Here is a 25,673-nt window from a genome sequence, read left to right on the forward strand (position 1 = left end):
GGTGGTGGAGGCATAGATAGGGCTTAAGTCCTGGGATATCTCCTTTTTTGAGGTCTAAGAGGCAACTCTCAATTCCCTCCGGGATGGAGGATGCTCGGTGTTCAGGGAATGGATGGCATGGGGCTGTGTGGCTATGGAAAGCCTGCTGGAACTCTCTTCCGTGGGTTTCCCTTCTTTTTAGCAGGTTCGGGATGCCTGGGCTTCCCTCCTTGTTATATGTTTGCCTATTTCCAAATTCAGCATTACTAGGATGTTGAACGTCGGGAACATGAGGGGGCATGGGCTAAGGGGCTGCTGGATACCGTCTTTTCGGCCACACCAGTGCTGCTTAACACTCTCTCCCACTGGTATAAACTGCTGAAGTCCTCTATCTCTGTCAATACTTACGCCATTACGGTCCAAATGGGAACAGCCTTCTCGAACAGCTATTCCTGGCTTGATTTAGGACCTTGTATTCCTTTACTAAATCTGATTTTAAAGAGCTTCAGTATAAGGTCCTCCACAGAGCTTATTTTACCAAACAGCGGGGGGGGGGGGGGGTGCTTGGGACTTTGGGATAGTGACCTTTGTGTTAAGTGTAAATGTCAGGCTGGTACTTATATTCAATCCTTCCTTGAATGCTCCAAATTGACCATATGGAAGGAGGTGCTTCCCCTTCTGGAGCGGGTGATACATCTTACAGTGGAGTGGGTCTATGGGACTCTTTTGTTGGGCATCCAGGCCCCTCTCCAGGACCAGGGCTTTACAATTCCCCAATGTCATTTCTTTTATAATGCTATTCTCCTAGTTAAGAAACTGATTTTGACTTACTGGATATCAGAGGAGGAGCCACTAGTGCTCCAGTGGAGGAGTAGACTTCGGGAGCTAGCCCAGTTTGAGATTCTGTCTTATACCAAGTCTCTGCACCTGGCTAAGCAGCATTATGTCACCCTGTGGGAGCGCTTGCGGGGACCTGGTGTCTCCCTGAGTAGATGGGGAGGATTGTTCTCTACCTCCTTTCTTGCCAGCTGATAGTTCCCAGCTGGGCCTGTAGTTTCTTTGGTGCCTTGGGATTGAGGGGTTGTGGAGGGGGGGATTCTGGGTCTCTGTTGGTGTGAGAGTTGTGATGTTTGGAGTGTTTGAGAATGTGAGTCTGGTGATGCATGGAGCGGTTGGTTGTCTTTGGGGGTGCTTACTCAAAAATGGTGGAAGGGCACTATACTTGTTTTTTCATGAACATATTATCTCACCGTTCTTTTTGGTATTCATAGCCGAAGAGGAGACATGCTTTCATTTTAATCTAATCTAAGGCTTGGCTTTATATACCAAGTCATTATTCTAAGAAAGCTCGACTCAGTTTACAATAGTTAACTTAACGGAAATAAACCATAAGGAATAATGACAAAATTTCAAGAAAATTAATTTTCAAAATGTTTAGCAAATAAAGTGTTTTTTAAAGATTTATGAAAAAATTGAAGTGAACCAGAACTCCTTAAAAGAAGTGGAAGATCATTCCAAAGTTGAGAAAATTTAAAAATCAAAATTGGCTAAAAATATTGACTTTTAGTCCCTTTCCTGGAAGGAAGGGATAACTTAAATTGTTGGATGCCTCTTGCAAAAGAGAATCTGTAGACATTCCAAGATAAAGGAATAAGAGGAGTAAAGATACTATATAGGATCTTGAAAGCAACACAAGCACATTTAAATTGAACTCTAAAATAAACTGGGAGCCAATGGAGGCACATGGTCAAATTTACATTTCCCCAAAATCAATTTTGCAGCAGTATTTTGAATCAATTGCAGTCTATAAAGGCAGAATTTTGTAATGCTGAGGTAAATAATGTTGCAGTAAACAAGGCAAGATAGTTTAATTGACTGAACTAAAATAGAAAAATGACGATGATGAAAAAGATGTCTAACCTTCCTCAGCATACGTAGATTTAAAAAAATTTATTGACCACAGAGTTAATTTGATCCTTAAAAGAGAGAGAGGAGTCAAAAAGGACTCCCAAAATCATAGCAGAAAACTCAATTTGTAGAGAGGATCCAGAAACCAAAGCTACAGAAAGAGGAAGACAATCTAATTTTGGACCTAACCATAATAATTTGGTTTTAGTTGTGTTAAGCTTCATCCGGACAGATTTAGCCCAGGCTTGAAGTTTAGAGATACAAAGATTTACTTTAGATGCTAGGTCAGTAATGTCCGGATCTATCTCTATCAGTATGAAAATATCATCTGCATTAGTGAATAAAGTTTCCCAAGTTGACAGCTTAAAGATGTTCAAGGTGGTCATATAAAGATTGAATAGGATTTATTTTAGTTTTACTGTTTTACATTTGGGTCTCTGGCTCGGCTGGTTTTGATGGTGGGAGTTGCTGTTTTTGTGGCATCTTTCCTGTATCTGAATACTTTTGTATCTCTCTGTGTTTGTATTTCGAATGATTATGACCTTTTTCACTTTCAATAAACATTTTTTTTTAAACCCAGCTATGCTATCTGCTCTTACCACAACCTCTGGCAGCGTGTTCCAGAGCTTAACTATTCTCTGAGTAAACAAAAATTTCCTCCTATTGGTTTTAAAAGTATTTCCCTGTAACTTCATCGAGTGTCCCCTAATCTTTGCAATTTTTGACGGAGTGAAAAATCGATCCATTCTACTCCATTCCACTGTAGTAGAAACAGAGGAACAAGGGAAAGGGGTGGGGACTTGAATACTCCTTTCTGTAGTTATACAACCATAATCAAAGCAGTTTCATTCAGGTACTTCAAGCATTTTTGCTATGTGACCCTTGTTGAATTTTTCTTTGATTAAAAGTGCACATGGGGATTTCAAGATTAGATTTGGAAAACCCCACCAATATTTCACCTCCCTTAATTCTTTTCTACAGCTATAAGTGGCACACACAGATATTTATTTCACTGAGAGGAGTGTGGTTTCAAATTAGGGAATTAAATTGGTAGCTGCTTAGTTATCTTAACAAATTCTTGTAAAAATGTTCTCTGTGATATTATACTTGATTCTAGCTTGATGTTCAAATATTACTTTGTTCTGTTTATCTATATTCTATAACAAGAAAAGAACACTGTGGAATCAATGTTCTAAATATAAAACTTTATTGATGCATAAGGAGCCCAACATAATTATTCAAAACAAGACTCAGTCAATGTGGCTTTGATGAATCACAGTCAATATATGTTCAACTATCCTCTTTACTTCACCCATGTTTTCAGATCCTGACAATTTTATATTCCTAACCTAGAACTGCTTTTCTCTATTGTGTATTTTGGTTCTAGAGAAGCTAATATACCACCAGAATTTTGATTTCTTGACCACACAGTCTCATCCTTTGACTAGATTCAGTCAGTGATTTTCTTCACCTTAATAGTTTTACTGTATCTAATTTTTGGTTGATCAAAATGAAAATGTACATATTTTATGGAAGGTTTTGATTTATTATATTTATTTTATTCATAATCTATAACATAATATATACTATACAACAATAAAATATTACAATAATTGCAAAATTATATAAAATTATAAAACACAATGGAGCCAATATTTAGACTGTGAGAGATGGCCCTAGCTGGCCAAATAGCACTGAATTTTGGGCAGACTATCTCAAGTGCGTCATCCTAGGAAATAACTGTTTATATACCGTGTACAAAAAGAATAAAAAATAACCATGTCTTAACTACCTTACAATAATTCAGATAATCATCCTATAAACGAATAGACAGGGCAAACTGAGCCATAATGATGGGCCAACAAAGGGAGAAGCCCTCCAACAAACTTACTCCAACCCATATGGGAAGGAATCAACGGCAAAGATTGAGATGAATGAGGACTTCTAGATGGAACATAGGGATTTAAAGACTGCTAAATAAAGCATTTGTTTTCACAAAGCAACCAGTGTAGAAGTAGTTCCTCTCTCTCTCTCTCTCTCTCTCTCTCTCTCAAGTTCTATATTTAAAATCTGTATATGAAATAATTTTGCCTAGTTTTAGTCTATATCCTAGCATCTGATTTCTTGGTATTAAGCTTAATATTCAGGACTTAATAACAGATGAAATGTGTATCTTGAAAATCCCTCTGTATTTTCTAATCTCAGTTTCCTTGTGGGAGATGAACTTTTTGTGGTGATGGAATACCTAGCAGGAGGCTCTCTCACTGACGTTGTTACAGAAACCTGCATGGATGAAGCACAGATTGCTGCTGTGTGCAGAGAGGTAAGTACTGGTTTCTTTGATTTCTTCTGGAATTAATTAGGTCATATACCTATCAATTTTCAGAAAGCACATCATTATTACATTGCTGAACTCCCTAAAGATAGAGTTTCATACTTATATTGCTACTTTTGTTTGGTTTCCTTCTCCAATTTGATTATTTAGTACCAACTTTGGATCCCCTTATATGCATGTTCATACACTTATTCACATGCACTTTCTTCAAAATTTCCTTACTATCTAGTTTTCTGTTATTTCAGCATTAGCACAATAGTTAACCTTAGGGTTGTAGCCAAAACTCTTGTCTAGCATTGACTATAACTTCCAAACTCCTAAGCCTTAGCCCTGCAGTGGCTTCTGGCTGATTCTGGTACCTAGAGAGTTGTGTAGTCTAGCCTAGGTGACAGTGATATGTATAGGTGGCCCTAGTTACTGTTTCGTCTCTTTAACTATTTACCTAATGGATAATACACACCTAAAGCTGAGTCTGCATGCATACTGGGGGATGCTAGATGGCCATCCGAGTTTTAGCAATACTACTACAGATTACTGTAAAAGCTTTTTCACTGACAAGTACAGAAAGAATGTTCTGTATTATAACTTTGTATGAATTTAAAAAATGATTGGTTGCTTCACATTGAATAACTACTGTCTGATTTTTATATATGAAAAAGCTAGCAATCAAAATGTACAATGCTGCGTACACCTTTCAGCGCTATAGAAATAATAAATAGTAGTAGTGGCTAAAAATGTAAAAAAGTGAGAGAGATTTTTTTCAGATATATCAGTGAAAGGAGGAAGATGAAAAATGGAATTGCTACCAATATGTGGAGAGTGATGAAGAAAAAGCAAACGTGTTAAACAAATACTTCCTCTCTGTGTTCACTGAAGAAAAACCTGGAGAAGGACCAAGATTGTCTAGCAAAGTTACACTAGAAAATGGAGTAGATTTAGCTCCGTTCACGGAGGAAAGTGTTTATGAACAACTTGAACAATTGAAGGTGGACAAAGCAATGGGACAGGATGGAATCTATTCCAGGATATTGAGGGAGCTCAGAGAGGTTCTGGCAGATCCTATTAAAGATTTGTTCAACAAATCCTTGGAGAGGGGAGTGGTTCTTGGGGATTGGAGAAGAGTGGATGTGGTCCCTATTCACAAAAATGGTCGCAGAGATGAAGCAGGAAACTACAGGCCGGTAAGCCTCACTTTGGTTATTGGAAAAATAATTGGAAGTGTTGCTAAAAGAAAGAATAGTGAACTTCCTAGAATCTAATGGGTTACAGGATCTGAGGCAACATGGCTTTACTAAAGGTAAATCATGCCAAATGAACCTGATTGAATTTTTTGATTGGGTGACCAGAGAACTGGATTGAGGACATATATTCAGGTTTCAGGTTTATTTAAAAATTTGATATACCGCCTTATTAAAATTCAAAGCGGTTTTACATAATATAAAAACAAAGTATAAAAAAAGTACATTAAAAACAAATTACAAATAATGCTACAAACAATCAAACGCACTGACAAACATTAACTTACCGATACAGGATGGAGAAGGGCAGAAATACAATTTGTATAAAGAGAAAGAGAGGGAAAAGGACCGAAACAAAAGGAAGGGGAATAAAAATATAAATAGTCTAGAATAATGTAAGATAAGCTAACATAATTAAAATATGGCAAGGAACAGATTTCCATTACCATCCTTAGAAGGACTATTATACACCAAATGTGTCTTTAAAAAGAAAGGCCTTCAAGTTACTTTTAAATTTATCCAGGGATGTAATTTCTCTTATATAATTTGGTGCTGAATTCCAAATGGTAGGGGCCGTAACAGAAAATATGCTAGTACGCATAGTGTTAATGTATCTTAAAGAAGGGATGGATAGCAAGTTTTGATTAGATGAACGTAATGTGCGATGGGGGTTATGGGGGGATAAGTAGCCTGTTAATAAAATCAGGTTGGCTGGAAGTTTTGGTCTTGTAAGTCAGTAACATTATTTTAGAGGAAATTCGATGATCTATAGCACAGTTCTTCAACCGCCGGTCCGCGGACCGGTGCCGGTCCGCTGAAAATTCCTGCCGGTCCTCGCAGGACCGGCAAGATGAACGCTGTTAAATTTCCTGCCCTGGTGATGTTCGGGGAAATCTTCTGTTCCTCCCAGCCTCGGGCGATCAAGACAGGCTGCTGACGTCAGCCATTCCCTCCGAGTCTCGCCTATGCGGAAACAGGAAGTTGAAACAAAATAGGCGGGACTCAGAGAGGGAAGGTCCCGATGTCGGCAGCCTGTCTTGATCGCTGCCCCGACCGAGTCGCCGAAGAGGGCCGCGGGGAAGCTGCAATTAGAAGGGAGATGGTCAGCGTGCGCGGTGGGGGGCAGCGTGTGGATTGGGGCCATCAGCAGTGTCTGTGCTGAGATTCTGCCCACGTGCAGGATGCGGCGGATAGGGGCCTCCGGCTCGTCTTGGGCGGCAGGGCCTGCGGTGCAAAGCTGTTTTTGCCGGGGGGGGGGGGGGTCGCGAATGTGCAGGGAGCCTTCAACAGTGGCTGTCTCCTCTCCTAGCAGCTCTGTACTTACCAGGGCAGTGATTCACTTTGGCAACTTCCCCTTCCTCAGAGGCAGCAACGACCCAAGGCTGCCTAAGGAAATCACTGCTGCAGGCAAGTACTGAGAGCTGCTGGAAGGAGAGGAAGCCACTGTTGGAAGCTGGGAAGCTGCTGGATAAAGGGAGAGCTGCTACTGCACCTGGAGGTAGAAAGAGAGATGCTGCTGGGAGGGGAAGAGGGAAAGGGATGGGAAGAGAGCACTGTTGGATAGGGAGGAGGAGGGAAGGGAGAAGGAAAAAAGGAAGGAAACAGCTGGCAGGGAAATTAGAGGAGGGAAAGGGGAGAGACAGGAATGAGAAAGTAGAGAGAGATTGATGCTGGAAAGGGGGTCAGCAGAGAAATGAGAGAGGGATAAATATGCTAGATCTGGTGTAGGAGAGATAAAAATGAAGAAAGCAGTGAAGCTGGAATGAATGATGTAAAAAGGAGAGAGGAGGCATAGGCTGGATGGAAAGGAGAGAGGGGCATAGAAAGAAGTCATATACATATGGAAGGAGGAGAGGCCAGACAATGGATGGAACGGGCAGACGCTGGAAGGAAGAGTGGAAAGAAGATGAAAGCAGAGACCACAAAAGGTAGAAAAAAATCATTTTATTTATATTTTGTCATTACAATATATCAGATTTGAAATATATATCCTGCTAGAGACATAACTGGGGACTGCAAAGCCTAACACTATTCCTATCGTGTGACTGCAGTATTCTGTTAGCATGATATTTCTGTGTAGCATTCTGTAATAATTTGGCTTGTTCAGTTTTCTTGATAGTAGAGGGGATATATGTGAAGGGGAGGGGAGACAGGGGTTTTGTTGGTCCTTGCTTTGAATATTTATATTTATAAAATGACAATTGTACAGAATATTGTTTCTTTTTATACTTTAATAAAATACATTCAATATAAAATCATAACTGAGGCTTGTGCAGATGGGATCAGATGGTTTGTGGGGACCGAGCTTGCGGAGACGGGCGAAAATGTGTTTTTTTATTTCGGTCTTAGTAGTTTGCCGGTCCACAAAATAATTCTTTTATTTCTGCCGGTCCACGGGTGTAAAAAGGTTGAAGAACACTGATCTATAGGAAGCCAGTGAGCATTGATCAAAAGAGGTGTGACATGATCATATTTACGTGCTTTTGAAATAATTTTAATGGCAGTATTTTGAATAATTTGAAGACGTTTTATTTCTTTCTTAGTGAATCCTTTGTATAGTGCAGTGGTCTCAAACTCAAACCCTTTGCGGGCCACATTTTGGATTTGTAGAGTACTTGGAGGGCCGCAGAAAAAAGTTAATGTCTTATTAAAGAAATGACAATTTTGCATGAGGTAAAACTCTTTATAGTTTATAAAACTTTCCTTTAACAGTTAAAAGGAAAGATATATAAACTATAAAGAGTTTAAATCTCATGCAAAATTGTCATTTCTTTAATAAGACATTAACTTTTTTCTGCGGCCCTCCAAGTACTCTATTTTTTTCTGCAGCACCCACATTTAAAGTTCAATATCTTTTCTTTCTCAAAACTGGCACATTTCAATCACTAAATTGAAAATAAAATCATTTTCCTACCTTTGGTAATTTCATCAGTCTCTGGTTGCACTTTATTCTTCTGACTGTGCATCCAATACTTCTTCCCTTCTTTCAGCCTCCTGTATGCTTCCTCTCCTCCAGACCTCATTCCCTCCCCCAACTTTTTCTTTCTTTCTCTATGTCTGTCTTTCTCTGATTCCGTGCCCCATTTTTGCTTTGTTTCTGGTTCCCTGTCCCCCCTCCTTCTTTCTTTCTTCCTTCCTTCGTGCCCCATTTTTTGCTTTTTTTTCTGGCTCCCTGTCCCCACCCCACCTTCCTTCTTTCTTTCTTTCTTTCTTCCTTCCTTCCTGCCCTCCCCCATGCCACCGCCGCCACGGAATAGGCCGCTGCCGCTATCGGGAACAGGCCGAGATCTCCCTACTTCTCTTCTGCACGGGACCGACCAACTCTCGCCACCCGACGTTGGAAAGGACGTTCCGGGCAGCCAGGCAGCGATTGGCTAGCCAGAATGTCCTCTCGACGTCAGAATTGACGTCGGGCCATGAGAGTTGGTCGGCCCCGCAGGGAAGAGAAGCAGGGAGATCTAAGAACACGGTGCCGGCCTGATCCCCGATGGCAGCAGTGAGAAGGGAAGGGAAGCAGGTTGGGCACCACTGCTCTAGATGAGCCGTGAGCCGCGCACTAGGGAGAACAGTGGACCGCCCCCCTCTTGGTACGCCACTGGAGCAGCAGCGTGTCTGGCCGGATCGTTCGTTCAAAGCCGTGGGTGGCGGCTCCTTGCGAGATCCGTGCCTGCGTCTGAAGCCTCTCTGATGTTGTGACATCAGAGAGGCTTCCGATGCAGGAGTGGATATCGTAAGGAGCCGCCAACCCGCGGCTTTGAACGAACGAGACGGCTGCTGCTCCAAAAGGAAGAGAATGATCGCCTCCAGACTGCGGGCTGCAAATAAAACCTGGAGAGCCACATGCGGCCCTTGGGCCGCTTGTTTGAGACCGCTGGTATAGTGCATTACTGTAATCTAAACATGAAATAATGAGCGAATGAATAAGAATATTTAATGAAGATTGATCTAATAACCCCAACCTTGGAGTCAACCTCTGATGACTTTAACTTGTGCGTCTTAGGCTGTGGGGCGTCTGCATCCAGACAAGCGGAACTGTCCAGATTTCTAGGTCCCACAAATAGAAAAGGTCACCCTAGTGGGCTGGCTGTCCATTTAGTCATCTGTCTAAGCAAAGGAGAGAGTAAGGATGCCATTCCTGCCTTTCCGGACCACGCCACAGGGCATGTGGTGCAAGAATGCTCCTGAGGTGCCAAATTTGCTCAATCCTTGCATGAAATTGGGATAGAAGAGCCAAGAACTCCATCTCAACCAGTTTAAAGGCAGTATTTATATTTTATATTTACATTAGAGGCTCTGGTAGAATCCCGTTTACAAAGTAGGGTATTCTTCCCAATTAATAGTTCCAAATTAATAAAGTGTCTTTGCTTATGTGTAAATGGGTCTCTACCAGAGCCTTTAATTCAGTAGCATAATTAAATGAAATAACTATTTCTGAAGTTTATAGGGACTGGTGGGGATGGAGGGGATTCCTCGCGGGGACGTGTGGGGACGGAGGGATTCCTCGCGGGGACGGGTGGGGACGGATGGATTCCTCGCGGGGATGGAGGGATTCCTCACGGGGACGGGTGGGGATGGGTGGGATTTTGGCGGGGACGGGTAGGATTTCTGTCCCCGCACAACTCTCTACTCCACTGCCAACGGGAGGTGCCCCAATGACTCTAGCCTTCCACCATGGGGAGAGAGGTTGGGCTGGCATGGGAGACCAGCTCCGCCACCCAAAAAAGGACATACCCTGGACTTGCATCTGCCTCCGCTAATCTTGCAACCAACATCAAATGGACCCCAGTCCCTTGGATAGACCACTACCTAATAAACTTCTGCCTAAATCTCACAACCGAGAACCAGAACAGCAAAGCCACCAAGGAAGTAAAACTAGTTCGAAGAAAAACAAAACCAGACCTCTTTTGGAATATAGTGGAAAAATCCCTAGCCCCACCCTCAAACTGCACTACAACCATGCTAACAAGCTGGAACCAAACCATTTCCAACACACTGGACACACTCACCCCCGCAAAATAAAAATCATATCTCCCCATGGTTCACTGAATCACTGAGAGCTGATAAACAACTATGCAGGTGACTGGAAAGGAAATGGCGGAAAAGTAGAACACAAGAACATAGAACACAATGGCGAGCAGCAATAAATAAATATAAATCCAACATATCAGAGACCAAGAAAAACTACTATGCCAGCAAATTAGGCAACAAAAGAACTATTTCACCTTGTGAGACAGCTCACAACCCCACCAAATCAAGAACCCAAGGGGATACCCCAGCAAAATTACTGCTCAAGAACTAGCAGACTTCTTTCAGTCTGAAGTAACCAAATCTACCACTACCGAGGCACACACTCCCAACACATCTCAACACCCCACAGATCCCACCAAAGCAGCCCAAATCTGGGCCTCATTCTCCAACTTGTCCATCCCCGTCACAAAAAAACTAATATCCAAACTATCTGCGCGCTGCAGCCCTCTAGACAACTGCTCTTCCTATCTCTTCACTACCGCATCCAAACAAATCACTATCTGGATCAATAGCCTCCTCAATAGATCCGTAAACCAAGGCCACTTGCCAGAAACAATGGGAAAAATAGCTCTCATTCCTATACCAAAATCACCAAAGGCAGATCTTTCCTCAACCTCAAACTACAGGCATTCATATACTAACAAAAATCATCAAGACCCATGTGCGTAAACAACTCACAACTTACACTGAGCAGCATTCATTCCTCCATCCATCCTAATTCGGATTCCGTAAACAACACAGTACAGAACTTCTCCTTCTCACCTTAACCACAAGAACCAAGCAACTGCTTAGTATAGGACGTCAAGCAATACTTCTCCAATTTGACATTTCTGCATCCTTTGACTCGGTGAACCACCACCTACTACTAACAAAACTGTCAGAAATTGGCATAACAGGCATAGTGCTAATGTGGTTCTCCGATTTCCTACAAAACAGAGATTATATAGTCAAAAAGAATGGAGAAACCTCCAACCCCTGGAAGGCCTTTTGTGGCGTGCCACAAGACTCATCACTCTCCCCCATCCTATTTAACCTTTTCATGAGTTTTCTTGGAAACATAAAATTTGAAGACAAAAGCATAATGTCCTACGCAGATGTTTTTCTCATTCCTACAATCAACAATCAAACGGACATCACCAACAAAGTCAGACTCAATATTGAAAGAATCCCAAACTGGGCAACAATTAACAAACTAAAATTAAACACAACCAAAACCAAAATTCTGTACCTCCACATGGCCCAACAGACGGCACCAACAAACATAACCCTCCAATCGGGCAAAACTCTTCCTGTTAATGAATCCTCCAAAATCCTGCATTCTAGACACTACACTTACCATGGAACCTCAAATCTCCAACCTCCGGAAGAAATCCCTCTACACCCTGAGACAACTGAGGCTAATCAGACCGTACTTTCACCAACATCACTTTGCATTAATAGTACAACTGATGATTCTACCTCAACTAGACTACTGCAACTCCACCTACATGGGAATCAACACCACTCTGGTCAATAAAATGCAACTCATCCAAAACACTGCTATAAGACTAATCTTCAACCTGAGAAAATACGACTCAGTCACAGCTCTCACCAAACAACTACACTAGCTACCCATCTCATCACGAATAACATTCAAAATATCATTCATCATGCAGCACATACTTCATGGAAACTCAACAGCTCCCCTCATCCAGCTCTTCTCAACGACATGGTCCAGCTCTCGCAGAACCCTCAAAAGGATACTACTAAATCTTCCATCCACAAAAAATCTTCAGTATAAATGGGTTTTCAATTCCATGCTTACCTTTCTAGGAGTAAAAACCTGAAACGACCTCACAGAAATGACCAGAACAGAACCTAGCTACACCATCTTCTGGAAGAAACTGAAAACCCATTGTTTTGATGCATAATCTCCTCTCTCACACCTCTCTCTTTACTTCTCCCTTTTTCTACTTCCCCCTCATATTCTCCCTCCTCCTACCTTCCCCCTCCCCTCTTCTCCTAATCCTTCCTCTCTTGATGTCGCCTTGAGCCTGAATAGGTATGCATGACGCACAAATAGAAGATTAGATTAGAAAGACCTGGTGAAGCTTGAAGAATGGTCTGAAATTTGGCAGCTAAAATTTAATGCTAAGAAATGCAAGGTCATGCATTTGGGCTTAAAAAACCTGAGGGAATGGTACAGTTTAGGGGGTGAAGAACTTATGTGCATAACAGAAGAGCTGGACTTGGGTGTGATTGTATGTGATGATCTTAAGGCAGCCAAACAGGTTGAAAAGGTGACGGCGAAAACTAGAAGGATGCTAGATTGCATAGGGAGAGGTATGGCCAGTAGGAAAAGGAGATATTGATGCCTCTGTATAAGACTTTGGTGAGACCTCATTTAGAATATTGTGTACAATTCTGGAGGCTGCACCTTCAAAAAGATATAAAAAAGATGGAGTCGATCCAGAGGAAGGCTACTAAAATGGTGTGTGGTCTTCGTCATAAGGCATATGGGGACAGACTTAAATATCTCAATCTGTATACTTTAGAGGAAAGGTGGGAGAGGAGAGATATGTTAGAGACTTCTAAATACCTACATAATATAAATGTGCATGAGTCAAATCTCTTTCATTTGAAAGGAAACTCTGCAATGAGAGGGCATAGGATGAAGTTAAGAGGTGATAGGCTCCGGAGTAATCTAAGAAAATAATCTTTTACTGAAAGGGTGGTCGATGCATGGAACAGTATCCCAGAAGAGGTGGTGGATACAGAGACTGTGTCTGAATTCAAGAGGGCCTGGGATAGGCATGTGGGATCTTTAAAAGAGAGAAGAGATAATGATTACTGTGGATGGGCAGACTAGATGGGCCATTTGGCCTTTATCTGCCATCTTGTTTCTATGTTTAACTCCCACTTGGACAAGAACCATCTCTATTTGATTACTGGACTGTTTCTCCTTCATGTATATTTGGGCTGGGTTGATGCTACAAGGCCATGTAACAGCCCACAATGTACAGGCTATGGCTGCCTCAGTAGCTCATTTTACTCTACATCGATTGAAAAAATCTGCAGATGTGGCTACTTGGTCCTCAGTCTATTCATTTACCTCTCACTACTGTTTAGAACACAAATCCAGAAGAGACAATCAGTTTGAGCAAGCAGTTCTGCAGAATCTGTTCTCTATTTAAAGCCAACTTTCCCTTCATTCCTATGGGGTTTCGCTAGGCTCCTATATATTCAGTGTTTACCTCTTCCAGTGACATGTTCCTGGCAGCTTAGGAGTCCCACATGCTTGCTTGTCTCGCAAAAGTAAAGAATACTTACCTATAGCAGATGTTCCTCAAGGATAGCAGACATATATTCTCACATCCCATCCACCTCCCCTAGTTGGCATCTTAGTTTTATTACTGAACTGATGGTCGTTTGAGCTGACGTCAAGGGCAGGAAGGCACTGGCACAGGCATGGTGTGGACACTGTCTAAAGCAGGGTTGTCAAACTCAGTCACATTAAGGGGTTAAACTTGAAATCCAAAACACAGCTAAGTCGTGGGCCAGACCCTGTCCCCATAATAGTACTAATTGTAACACCATTTTTTCCATTTATTTTTCATGTATACACACACAAGTAATCTTATTAACAACGCATAATGGTTAAACACAAAATTAAACTACACAAAGCACACTGTATGCTTCTCAACATTCATTCCTACCAGAACACAGATAACCCCTATGCAAATACGGGTCCAAAAACTAAAAGTACGAATATATACAAAGGAAACCCTAAGATTCAAGACTTTGCATGTAGTACAACCAGAGAAAAAGAAACAAATGCATTTCTTCCTGAACAGTGCAAAATATAGAGATGAAAATTCTCAAAATTAACACAATTCAATCACTAAATTGAAAATAAAATAATTCCCCCTATCTTTGTTGTCTCCTTCCACGCTATGCCTCAACTATGTGCCTCCCTCTGGTGGGTGTCTTACCTTTTGGCCGACTTCCACCTGGCCGTTTTATGTGGCCCGCAGTGCAATACGCGTTTTCATTGCCACCCCTGGTGTTATCTTCTGGCCGGTTCCCTCTTCCTCACTGCTGCAGTGTGCATAAAGCCATGGACTGCAGCTCCTCGCGTCATCCATGCCTTATCTGGAAGCATTCCCTCTGATGTTGCGACATCAGAGAGAAGGCTTCCGGTTTAGCCATAGAATGTGCTTAAGAGCCGCCACCGCCCACAGGTTTATGCACACTATGGCAATGAGGAGGAGGAGCCGGCCAGAAGATAACACCGGGGACGGCAATGAAAACGCTGCATCGCACCCTGGCCCACATAAAACAGCCAGGCGGGCTGGATTCGGCCTGTGGGCCTTGAGTTTGACACCTGTGGCCTAAAGATTTAAAGTGATAGTACACTTCTGTTGATGACATCACCCATGTGTGAGAATGTCTCCTGTCCTCTGAGAATATCTGTTACAGGTAAGTATCTTTCTCTTTCTGGATGTATAGGGGAGAATTAACAGCATATTGGTGGATTTGTTGTTTGAGGGGGGGTTAATTGTTATGGTTTTGTTACAATTATGTGCAGTTGTTGCACTGTAAATGAACCAATGCCACAGGTTGTTCCGACATTGGGTAATTCTTCTAAAGGTTGCAGTTTTAAGATAGGCTTTTCCCATATTAAATCATTGAATTGTTACATCCATTTTTGATCCAAATTTAGCATCAATTTTTTTTACAATGGGTAAGTGATTCAAAATACTGAATTTCTCTAATGCATAACCTTGGCATACAGGTATTCCTTTTATATGATTCTTATTTGGGATATAATATTTTTATAATAATGCAGATAGTACCACTTTTCTTTTTGCTGTTTATGGGAAAAACTTTATACTGGCATTCTAATAAGCTTTTTACAAATGGTTCAACATGTGCATGAGAGCTCATATGAATGTTTAATCCATTTCTGTTTCTGTCTACAGTGTTTGCAGGCATTGGAATTCTTACATGCCAACCAGGTCATTCACAGAGACATTAAGAGTGACAATGTGCTTTTAGGCATGGATGGATCTGTTAAGCTAAGTATGCACAGAGTCCTTTACTTATTGTCTTCCTGATGTGATCTGTGGGGATAATTTTAAAAGTTTTTCTTGCAAATAAAACAACAGCTAACGTACAGGCTTAGGTGCTTATAAAATTGTCCAGTGTATACATGCTACCAAAACATATTGTGTATTTTGTTAAATGAGATATACGTGTAGGTATTCCTGGAGTTGAGTTGTGAAATACACTGATGCATTTAACATACACCCAGGGCAGGATTAATTCTTAAAGGGTCCCTAGGCACACAAATACACTAGGCCCTCTAGCCCCACTCTGCTTATGCACACGTGCTGTCATCTGTGCTGGTCCTCTGTCCCTGAACAGGAATTGATGACAGAGGGGGCAGAGGACCAGCATACCAGCATGGGCCTGAGTAGAGCAGCCATGCGTGTTTTGTTTCTTCCAGCCGCTACTATTGCAGATAGAAAGCAGTAATGGAGATGGCAGAGGGAGGGAGGTGGAACCATGTAATTGTTACTGACCTTGAAGTGAGCAATGCTCACAAAAAATATGAGAGATTGCTCAAGCACTCATCTTAGAGGGAACATATCCAGTTAACGCTGAATATCAACAGCCAGTTAACTTTTTAGCAGCCAAAAGCCCCTTGAATATTCAATGATGGTCACCAGAAGTGGCCCTGTATTGAGTATTTGCAGTGAGGAGTGATCAGGGCTGCTTTCCAGCATCTGAATATTGGCCCAATGTCTGGATATCATATTGTTAATATGACTAAATGTATTTATGTATACTTACCTGTTGTATAACAGCATAGATTATGTGCATAAGTTGAAAATTCAATCTATATGTGTATCTTTCAAATACTTTCAAACAATCTGGAAATGTTTTTTTTCTGTGTAACCGAAAGTATGTTCGTTATGAAAGTATATAAATGCATTCAGGTTTCTAAAAATTAGGTGGATTTGATTGGTTTCAGTGCCCATATAAAAGATACTTAAATCTTTAAAAGTATACCCCATGGTGACTAATTATTTTGAAAAGGATGTTGGAGGTAACCACAGATTTATAGCCTTGGGATGTATGCTGTACAAAGAATAAAGTTTAATGTGATACCACCTTCCTTTAACTGATTTTTCTATCTGTGTCTTGTTTTGCAGCGGACTTTGGTTTCTGTGCCCAAATCACTCCAGAGCAAAGCAAGCGTAGCACTATGGTGGGCACCCCATACTGGATGGCTCCTGAGGTAGTCACACGGAAGGCTTATGGTCCTAAAGTGGACATCTGGTCTCTCGGCATCATGGCAATAGAAATGGTAGAAGGAGAGCCGCCGTATCTTAATGAGAATCCCTTAAGGGTAAGCAGTAATTGGTTGCAACCATTTCACAAGTCAGTGTAAATCAATGAATGAAGATTTTGCAGATTCTATATGAAAGCAGAAATGAAGTTTTCAACATAGACTTAAATTTTGGAAATGAAAGTTCACTTCGAATAACTGTGGACGATTGTTCATAAGATTGGAGATAAAAAGAAAAGAGCAGAATTATGAGTTGATTCATAATGAGCCATTTTAGGTGAAGGAAGTAACAGTCTCTGAGAGTCAGTTGACTGTAATATATGTGTTGGAGTATATGGAATGGTTACATTAGCCAAGTATGATGGAGATGCATAATATAGAGCAGAGGTGCCCAAAAGGTCGATCGCAATTGACCAGTAGATCGCAAAGGCGAGGGGAGTGCGGAGGCCATCCCAGGCTCTGCGATATACTCGCGTTGCCTTTGTGTTCTGTTCTCCCTGCACTACGACGCCAGGCCAGGCGCAGACAACCGGGTCCACAGCCTTCCTCCCCAACTTCAATGCTGGCTGGCTGGCCTGGAACTTCCTCTCGGATGTCAAAATTGATGTTGGGGGGGGCACTGTGGGCCTGGCGCTTGTACACGCCTGGTCTGGTGTCGGGGAAGCAGGGAGGTGGCTTGGGGGGGGGGGCAGGGACAGAAAAAGACACACAGAAAGTGGGGCAGGGAGAGAGAGAAAGAAAGAAATGGGAGGGGGCAGGGAGAGAAGAAGAAAAAGATGGACTCGTGGAGGGACAGAGAGAGATGTTGGGGAATGGAATGATGTCTGGAGGAGAGGAAGCATGCAGGAGGCAAAAAGAAAGAAATATTGGGTGCACAGTCAGAAGAAGAAAGTGCAACCAGAGACTCATGAAATCACCAGACAGCAATTTTATTTTAAATGTAGTCCGAATTTATATCTGGTGTCTATATTTTGCACTATGGCCCCCTTTTACTAAACTGCAATAGCAGTTTATAGCGCAGGGAGCCTATGAGTGTTGGGAGCAGCATGGGGCATTCAGTGCAGCTCCCTGTGCTAAAAACCGCTATTGCGGTTTAGTAAAAGGGGAGGGGGTATATTTGTTGCTGAGGTGACATTGCATATTTAAAGTCATCTGCCTTGACCTCTTTGGAAAACTCCCCGAATATAAATGATAATTAACATTTTCTCTGCGTACAGTGTGCTTTGTGTTTTTTAAAAATTTTATTGTTGGTAGATCATTTTGACTTGGTCATTTTAAAAGTAGCTCGCAAGCCAAAAAAGTGTGGGCACCCCTGATGTAGAGCTTTAAAAGTCTGACAAAGAATTTTAATTTTAGATCTATAATGTACAGACAATCAGTGTAAACTTATCAACAAAGGAGTAATATAATCATATACTTTAGCCTAGCTGCTAAATTTTGTAATGTCTTTAACTTACATAAAAATGCTGCATTGATTCCACAATATATTGACTTAAAGTAATCTAACCTTGATATTACAAAGGTATGAATAAGTGTGTGAATGGAGTCAATATCTAAGGTCTTCCTGAATGAACAAATACATCTAAGCCAGTAATAACCTTTTTATAATACCTGACCTTTCTGTTGGTCAAAGGAGAGTTTACTGTCAAAAAGGATTCCTAGATTACTAAGGACTCCTTTTACGAAGCCACGATAGCTATTTAACGCATGTAATAGCGCACTCTAAACCGCCGGCCACGCTAGCCGCTACAACCTCCTGTTGAGCAGGCGGTAATTTTTCGGCTAGCGTAGGGGTAGCGCGTGATTAAAAGTCACGCGCATTAAAGCCGCTACCACGGCTTCGTAAAAGGAGCCCTAAATGTCTTTACTGGAGTCAACATCTAATGTAACCTATTCAATTATTAAATATTGATTCCAGTAAAGATATTTAGTTATCTAGGAATCCTTTTTGACAGTAAACTCATTTGAACAGCAGATAGGTCAGGTATTAAAAAAAGGTTATCACTGTAGGTGCAGAAAGCATTCTACTAACCAACAGGTGGTGGTTTTTTTCGGATTAATAACTAGACCATGAGATGACAACTAGAGAATGACACGGTGGCGGTTTACCCGCGGCTACTGCATTTAGCCGCGGGTAACCTGCCAAAAACGGGGAATGAAAATTAGCAGCCTCTGCGGGGACGGGGACAAGGCCATCATCGCCCTGTGGAGCGGTGAATGGTCTTGTCACCGCAGTGAGGCATAAAGGATCGTGCGGTCCCCGCAGCCCCCACTCGCCCACCCGCACGCCGGCTCGATCGTTTAACCAGCTTCCTCTCTCCACCTCACCTTAGTTTTCCGGCTTTCTTTTTCGGCGACCGGAACACTTTCAAAAGAGCCGCGCACGCGCGGCTGCTCAGTATTCAATCTTCTGCTCTGACCCAACCGGAAACAGGAAGTTGCAGCAGAGCAGAAGATTGAACTTTGAGCAGCCGCGCTTTCTCTGTCCCCCTGGCCTCCCTCTTTATTTCTCTCTCCCCCTGGCCCTCCTCTTTCTTTCTGCCTTTCTTTCTCTCCCCCTTGACCCCCTCTTTATTTCTGCCTTTATTTCTCTCTCCCTCTGGCCCCCCTCTTTGAAAGCGTGCTGGTCGCCGAAAAAGAAAACCGGCAAACTAAGGAGAGCTGGAGAGCAGTAGCGTACCAAGGGGGGGGGGCGGGAGGGGCGAAAAAGGTAATGGCGCCAGCCCTTGGAGCACCGAGGCAGACCGCTTCTCCCCCCTCCCAGCCGAACCCCCGCTGACCCTCCTATCTCTCCCCCCCCCAAGTGAACCTTTCCGACCCTCCCAGCGAAAGCAGCAAACCTCCCTCCAGTAGCGTCGGCTTTCTCCTCCCTCTGCCACATCACTAATGATGTCATCAGTTACGCGGCATAGGGAGGAGAAAGCCGCGAAGGAGGTTTGCTGCTCTCGCTGGGAGGGTCGGAAAGGTTCATGGATGGGGGGGAGATAGGAGGGTCAGCGGAGGTTCGGCTGGGAGGGGAGAGAAGCAGTCTGCCTCGTGCTCCATTACCTTCTTCGGGCAGCAGCAGCGTTTACAATTCGCTGCTGTTGCCGGCTTCAGGCCTTGTTCTCTGCCGGGTCCTGCCTACTTCCTGTTTTCATGAAGACAGGACCCGACAGAGAGGAAGGCCTGAAGCGGGCAACAGCAGTGAATTGTGAATGCTGCTGCTGCCCGATGAAGTTCAGGACATCAGGACATCGGGGAAGGAGCAGGGAGAAATCGGCTGCTGGCTTGGGGGTGAGAGTAGGGAAAGAATCGTGGAAGTGGAGAAATTGGCACGATGGCTTTGTGGGGGCTAGGGGGAGAGAGAAAGAAAGGCAGAAATAAAGAGGGGTCAGGGGGAGAGAGAAAGAAAGGCAGAAATAAAGAGGGGGTCAAGAGGGAGAGAAAGAAAGGCAGAAAGAAAGAGGAGGGCCAGGGGGAGATAGAAATAAAGAGGGAGGCCAGGGGAAGAGAGAAATAAAGGCAGAAATAAAGAGGGGGTCAAGGGGGAGAGAAAGAAAGGCAGAAAGAAAGAGGAGGGCCAGGGGGAGAGAGAAATAAAGAGGGAGGCCAGGGGGAGAGAGAAAGAAAGGCAGAAATAAAGAGGGGGGGCCAGGGGGAGAGAGAAAGAAAGAGGGGGGGGCAGGAGAAGAAAGAAGGACCAGAGACTCATGAAATCACCAGACAAAAAGGTAGGAAAAATGATTTTATTTTCAACTTAGTGATCAAAATGTGTCCGTTTTGAGAATTTATATCTGCTGTCTATATTTTGCACTATGGCCCCCTTTTACTAAAACGCAATAGCAGTTTTTAGCGCAGTGAGCCTATGAGCGTCGAGAGCAGCGTGGGGCATTCAGCGCAGCTCCCTGCGCTAAAAACCGCTATCGCAGTTTAGTAAAAAGGGAGGGGGAATATTTGTCTATTTTTGTATAGTTGTTACTGGGGTGACATTGCATAAAGTCATCTGCCTTGACCTCTTTGAAAACCCGCGGAATATAAATGATAATTAACATTTTCTCTGCGTACAGCGTGCTTTGTGTGTTTAAAATTTTATTGTTGGTAGATCATTTTGACTTGGCCACAAAGGTAAGGGGGAGGGAGGGAGGGGAGCTGCTGAAAGACATCTAGTAATCCTTGCAGTCTTGACTGTGCAGGGAATTATTTTTGTAAAATCATGTTTTGTTATGTGACTTGCATTATCTAGACTTTAATTTCTATGAATGAATAGAATGAAAATGATATAAAATTACTTGCTTGCGGGGACCGCGTGTTCCGGCTCACACAAGGAAGGAGGGGGTGAAAGGGAAAAAGTTTCTCTTCCTTGGAAATAGATTCTGAAGTGACCTCATCAAAGAAGACCAGCACCAAATGTACAAGAAATCCCTTAAACAATGTCAAAAGAGCCCAAAATAGAAAACTGCTACTGCATTGAGACTCCATTATTGAAGGAATCAACTTGAAATCACAGAAGAGACAGGAAAATGTTAAATGCCTCATGGAATCCTCAGGTACAAAACACAAACCAAATTGTGAATGAAATCAAAGCAGACAGTAAGAATTATAAAATGGATGTCATTATCCATCTGGAAAAAAGGCATACTAGAAATAATGCCTCAGCAATACATTTTTCAGAAGTTCTATTTGCTCATGGTAAGGGAGAAGAGAGACTGCTAGTGATGGTGGGGGGACTGATAGAAGATATGAAAGAAAGGTGGTAGAAAGGAACAGATGGTAAAGGAGGGAGGGAAGGGTGGTGGTGGAAAGGAATAGAACAGACATTGAAAGAGGGTAGAGAGGAACAGACCCTGAAAGGAAATGTGGAAGGCAGAGTGGGGAGAAGATGCTGGAAGGGAAGAAGACAGATGCCAGACTATGAGGGAGCGGAGGGAAGAAGATGGGTGCTAGACGGGGACGGTGACAGGGCGGTGAATGGGATGGCAGTGGCGGTGACGGGGCGGTGAAAGGGATGGCGGTGACGGTGACGGGGCGGTGAAGGGAACGGCGGTGACGGGGCGGTGCAGAGGATGGTGGGCCGGGGACGGTGCAGTGACGGGGACAGATTTTTTCCCCGTGTCATTCTCTAATGACAACCAATCTGCAATGACAATGATAATAATAATCCAAATTCCAAGTTTACCGACCATCAAACAAATATCTGGACGGTTTACAATTCCTAAAATTAGAGTTTAAAAAATGCAATAGTAGAAATTTAAAAAAAAAGTTTGGGAACATAAAAACCAGACAAAGATATGGACAGAGTAGGTACGATAGGCACTGAGGGAAGGGAAGATTTAAAATTACATCGAAGTCAAAATATAAATAAAAGAGGGGAAGGGAGAGAGCAAAAAGGAGAGGGGAGGGAGATCACTTCATAAAAGCAGTTGTTTTGAGCAATTAAAAAATGGAAGAAAAAGGATCTTATCTGGAATTTTGGTATGCATAATAATAATAACTTTATTTTTATACCGCAATACCTCGCAGTTCATTGCAGTTCACAATAAGGAAAAAACTGTGTAATGGCCACAAAATAATGGTTACAAAATAAATTGGAGCAAATCGCAGGTTCTTCCTTTAAATGTGTATTGTGTAAAAGGCTTATTTGATCCATTCCCATTCCTTTGGAAGGAAGAGGGTATAAAATATTTGGGCATCATGATTCAAAGAACTTTGGAAGACACAATGACAGTAAATGATATATATTTATTGCTGAAAGTCAAATAAATGTGTGAACATTTGAACCCATTACATCTTTCTTGGTGGGGGAGAGTCCAAATCATCAAAATGATGATTTTGCCTGTAGTTTTCTACCAAATGAGTATGTTACTGATTTATTTCCAAGGATCCTTTTTATAAAAAATTGAATGGGATTCTTACAAAATTAATTTGGCTGGGTAAAACTGCTAGAATAACCTTAATATCTTTGCAAAAACAACAATTGGGGTGGGGGAAATTTTCCAAATTTCTATAGATACCATCAAGCTTTCAGCATCTTCTGGAATGGCTGATTTTAGAAAGGCAACTCATGTCCCCATTATAGTTGAAACCAACCAAGAGGCAAAAAATGGTCCAAGGGTTCCCAGGGTGGTACGATAGTGTCGAAGACAACTCTAAGAAAATATCAATAATAAATTACTTTATAATTTAGTGAGAATAAGGTACCCTCAGTGTGAGGGGTCAGCGACGGGAGAAATCCTCCAACACTTCACACAACAAGGTGGAGGCAACCAGGCCCCCACCTACACACCATCGGGTACCTGAGTGTGCTTTAAATCAAAATAACACAATCACCATAAAACGTAGTGAACAGTGAACATGAGTGAATTCAATCACAACTACCACTCTGGGAACCCCCCAGCCAAGTCCCAATCCTCAGATGAAAAATGAAAAGGAGACTGTCATTCAGTCGTCCAGGAATACAAGGGCAGATGACACGCCACAGAATACCAGGTCCAACCAGCCTGATTTCTGGAACATGTCCCTTTCTCAGGAACCCGTAATTCAAAAAGTCAATCACATAATCCAAGTCGCCTGGAAGGAGGGAGGAGCTAACAGAGCGGAGCAGAAGCTGCTCTTAAGAGCCGGCGTCAGTGACATAACGCATCAAAGAGGCCAATTAGAAGAAAGAGGAAATAAAGGAAAGAGACTAAACAATAGTATTCCTTTCAATGCTGTCATTCAATCCATGTGGAGATACACACTGTAATTGAAAGATCCAGAACTGCTCCCTAAGATTGATATGAGCCATCTTGTCACCCTTAAAATCAGTCAGGAGTTGTTCAAGTACGAACCATGATAAGTCTGAAAAATTATGATCTTTCTCAAGACAATGAGGGACAAGAGGAGCAGAACTGGACGCAGTGTGAATCCTACTTTTGTGTTCAGAATGTCTCGTTCTGACTTTCCTGCTTGTACAACCCACATAAATCAAATCACAGGGGCAAATGATCACATAGATAACCCACTGAGAATCACAAGATGTGGATTGTCTAAGCTGGTAGTTACGGTGAATATGAGGATATTGCCAACATGAGATGGATAACGTATCGCTACACATATTACAGTGCCCACACGCCTTGTCTTATGAGGTAGTTATTTGTGGTACATTGTTGTCACCTAAACCTCCTTTGGACAAATATAAAAGTAGATTATTTTCCATCATGACTGGAATAGCCATGCAAATAGTTACCAAAAACTGGAAAAATTGGGATCGACTTAATTTCTCTTTTTGGTGGGACTCTATGTTTATGCTACAAATATGAGAAAATGAATTCAGAAATGTTGTGTAATAATAAGTTATTTAAATTAACATGGACTCAATTGACAAATTTTGTTAACGATGATTAGCTGGATTATTCTCCTGATTCCTTATTTGATTTACACATCCAGGGAGGGTGGGTGGACGGAGGGGTATTATATTTTGATGTTATCATTGATCAATAAGTTCAATATGATTTTTACTATATGTCTGAAATAATGCATTTTGTTTTTGTTCTTCTATTGGGGTGGAAGGGAGGGGGAAATGTTTCTGAAGTATTTCTATGATTGATGTAAATGCAATTTTGAAATTAATTATACGTATATGTATATTTTAATGCATTGTTTTGGAATTAAAAATTAAATATAAAAAAAAAAAGAAAAACTGAAAACACAGCGATAGTACATCAAAATACATAATTTGGTAAAATCACATTTTTTTAAATTGACAAATGTCATCATACAAATTTATCAAACAGATGTTTTCAGTGACCTTCTAAAATCCTGGTAAGAAGGAGAAGTCAAAATCAAGCCACTTAAACTCTTCAGATACGTTAAAGGGAAGCAATCGGCGAGGGAGGAAGTAGGACCGTTGGATGATGGAGACAGAAAAGGAATGGTAAAGGAGGAAAAAGAGGTAGCTGACAGGTTAAACAAGTTCTTCTCATCAGTCTTCACGAGCGAGGACACATCCAATGTACCAGAACCCGAAGAGATCATAAGTGGAGATCAAGAAGAAAAACTGTCACAATTAGAGGTAAGCCATGAGGATGTCCTCAAACAGATAGATAGATTGAAGAGTGACAAATCACCAGGCCCGGACGAAATCCACCCAAGGGTACTAAAAGAACTAAGAAAAGAGATAGCGGAAACACTCTGACAAATTTGTAACCTATCCTTGAAAACTGTGGAGATCCCGGAGGACTGGAAAATAGCAAATATCACACCTACCTTCAAAAATCGAGGGATCGAGGGGTGACCCGGGGAACTACAGGCTGGTAAGCTTGACTTTAGTTCCGGGCAAGATGGTAGAAGCACTGATAAAAGACAGCATCTGTGAGCACATAGAAAAAAATGGACAACTGAAAGTGAGCCAGCATGACTTCTGCAAGGGAAGATCATGCCAAACGAACTTACTGCACTTCTTTGAAGAGATAAACAGCCAGATGGACAAAGGGGAACCCATAGACATCATTTATCTTGACTTCCAAAAAGCCTTCGACAGGGTACCTCTTAAGCGCCTACTTAGGAAGCTGTGGAACCACAGGGTGGAAGGGGACGTATACAGGTGGATTAAACACTGGTTGGCAGGCAGAAAGCAAAGGGTTGGTGTGAAGAGCCACTACTCGGACTGGAGGAGGGTCACGAGTGGTGTTCCGCAGGGATCGGTGCTCGGACCGCTGCTGTTCAATGTATTTATAAATGACCTAGAAACGGGGACAAAGTGTGAAGTTATAAAATTTGCGGATGACACCAAACTCTGTAGCAGGGTTAGAACCGCGGAAGATTGTGAAGACCTACAAAGGGACCTAAACAAACTGGAAGAGTGGGCAAATAAATGGCAAATGAACTTCAA

The 25,673-nt window shown here is 42.2% G+C and overlaps 1 protein-coding gene across 4 annotated transcripts in view; it reads left to right on the forward strand.

Moving 5' to 3' along the window:
• PAK2 (p21 (RAC1) activated kinase 2) overlaps positions 1 to 25,673 on the forward strand; it is an 814,606-nt gene that overhangs the window by 611,778 nt on the left and 177,155 nt on the right. For all 4 annotated transcript variants that reach the window (XM_033958726.1, XM_033958725.1, XM_033958724.1 and 1 more), the window contains 3 exons: positions 4,093 to 4,210; positions 15,450 to 15,549; positions 16,686 to 16,882. In XM_033958726.1, coding sequence (XP_033814617.1) covers positions 4,093 to 4,210; positions 15,450 to 15,549; positions 16,686 to 16,882 — 415 coding nt within the window. The remainder of the gene's footprint in view (positions 1 to 4,092; positions 4,211 to 15,449; positions 15,550 to 16,685; positions 16,883 to 25,673) is intronic.

Source organism: Geotrypetes seraphini, chromosome 9 (genome assembly GCF_902459505.1).
Source record: "Geotrypetes seraphini chromosome 9, aGeoSer1.1, whole genome shotgun sequence".
NCBI classification, from domain to species: Eukaryota; Metazoa; Chordata; class Amphibia; order Gymnophiona; family Dermophiidae; genus Geotrypetes; species Geotrypetes seraphini.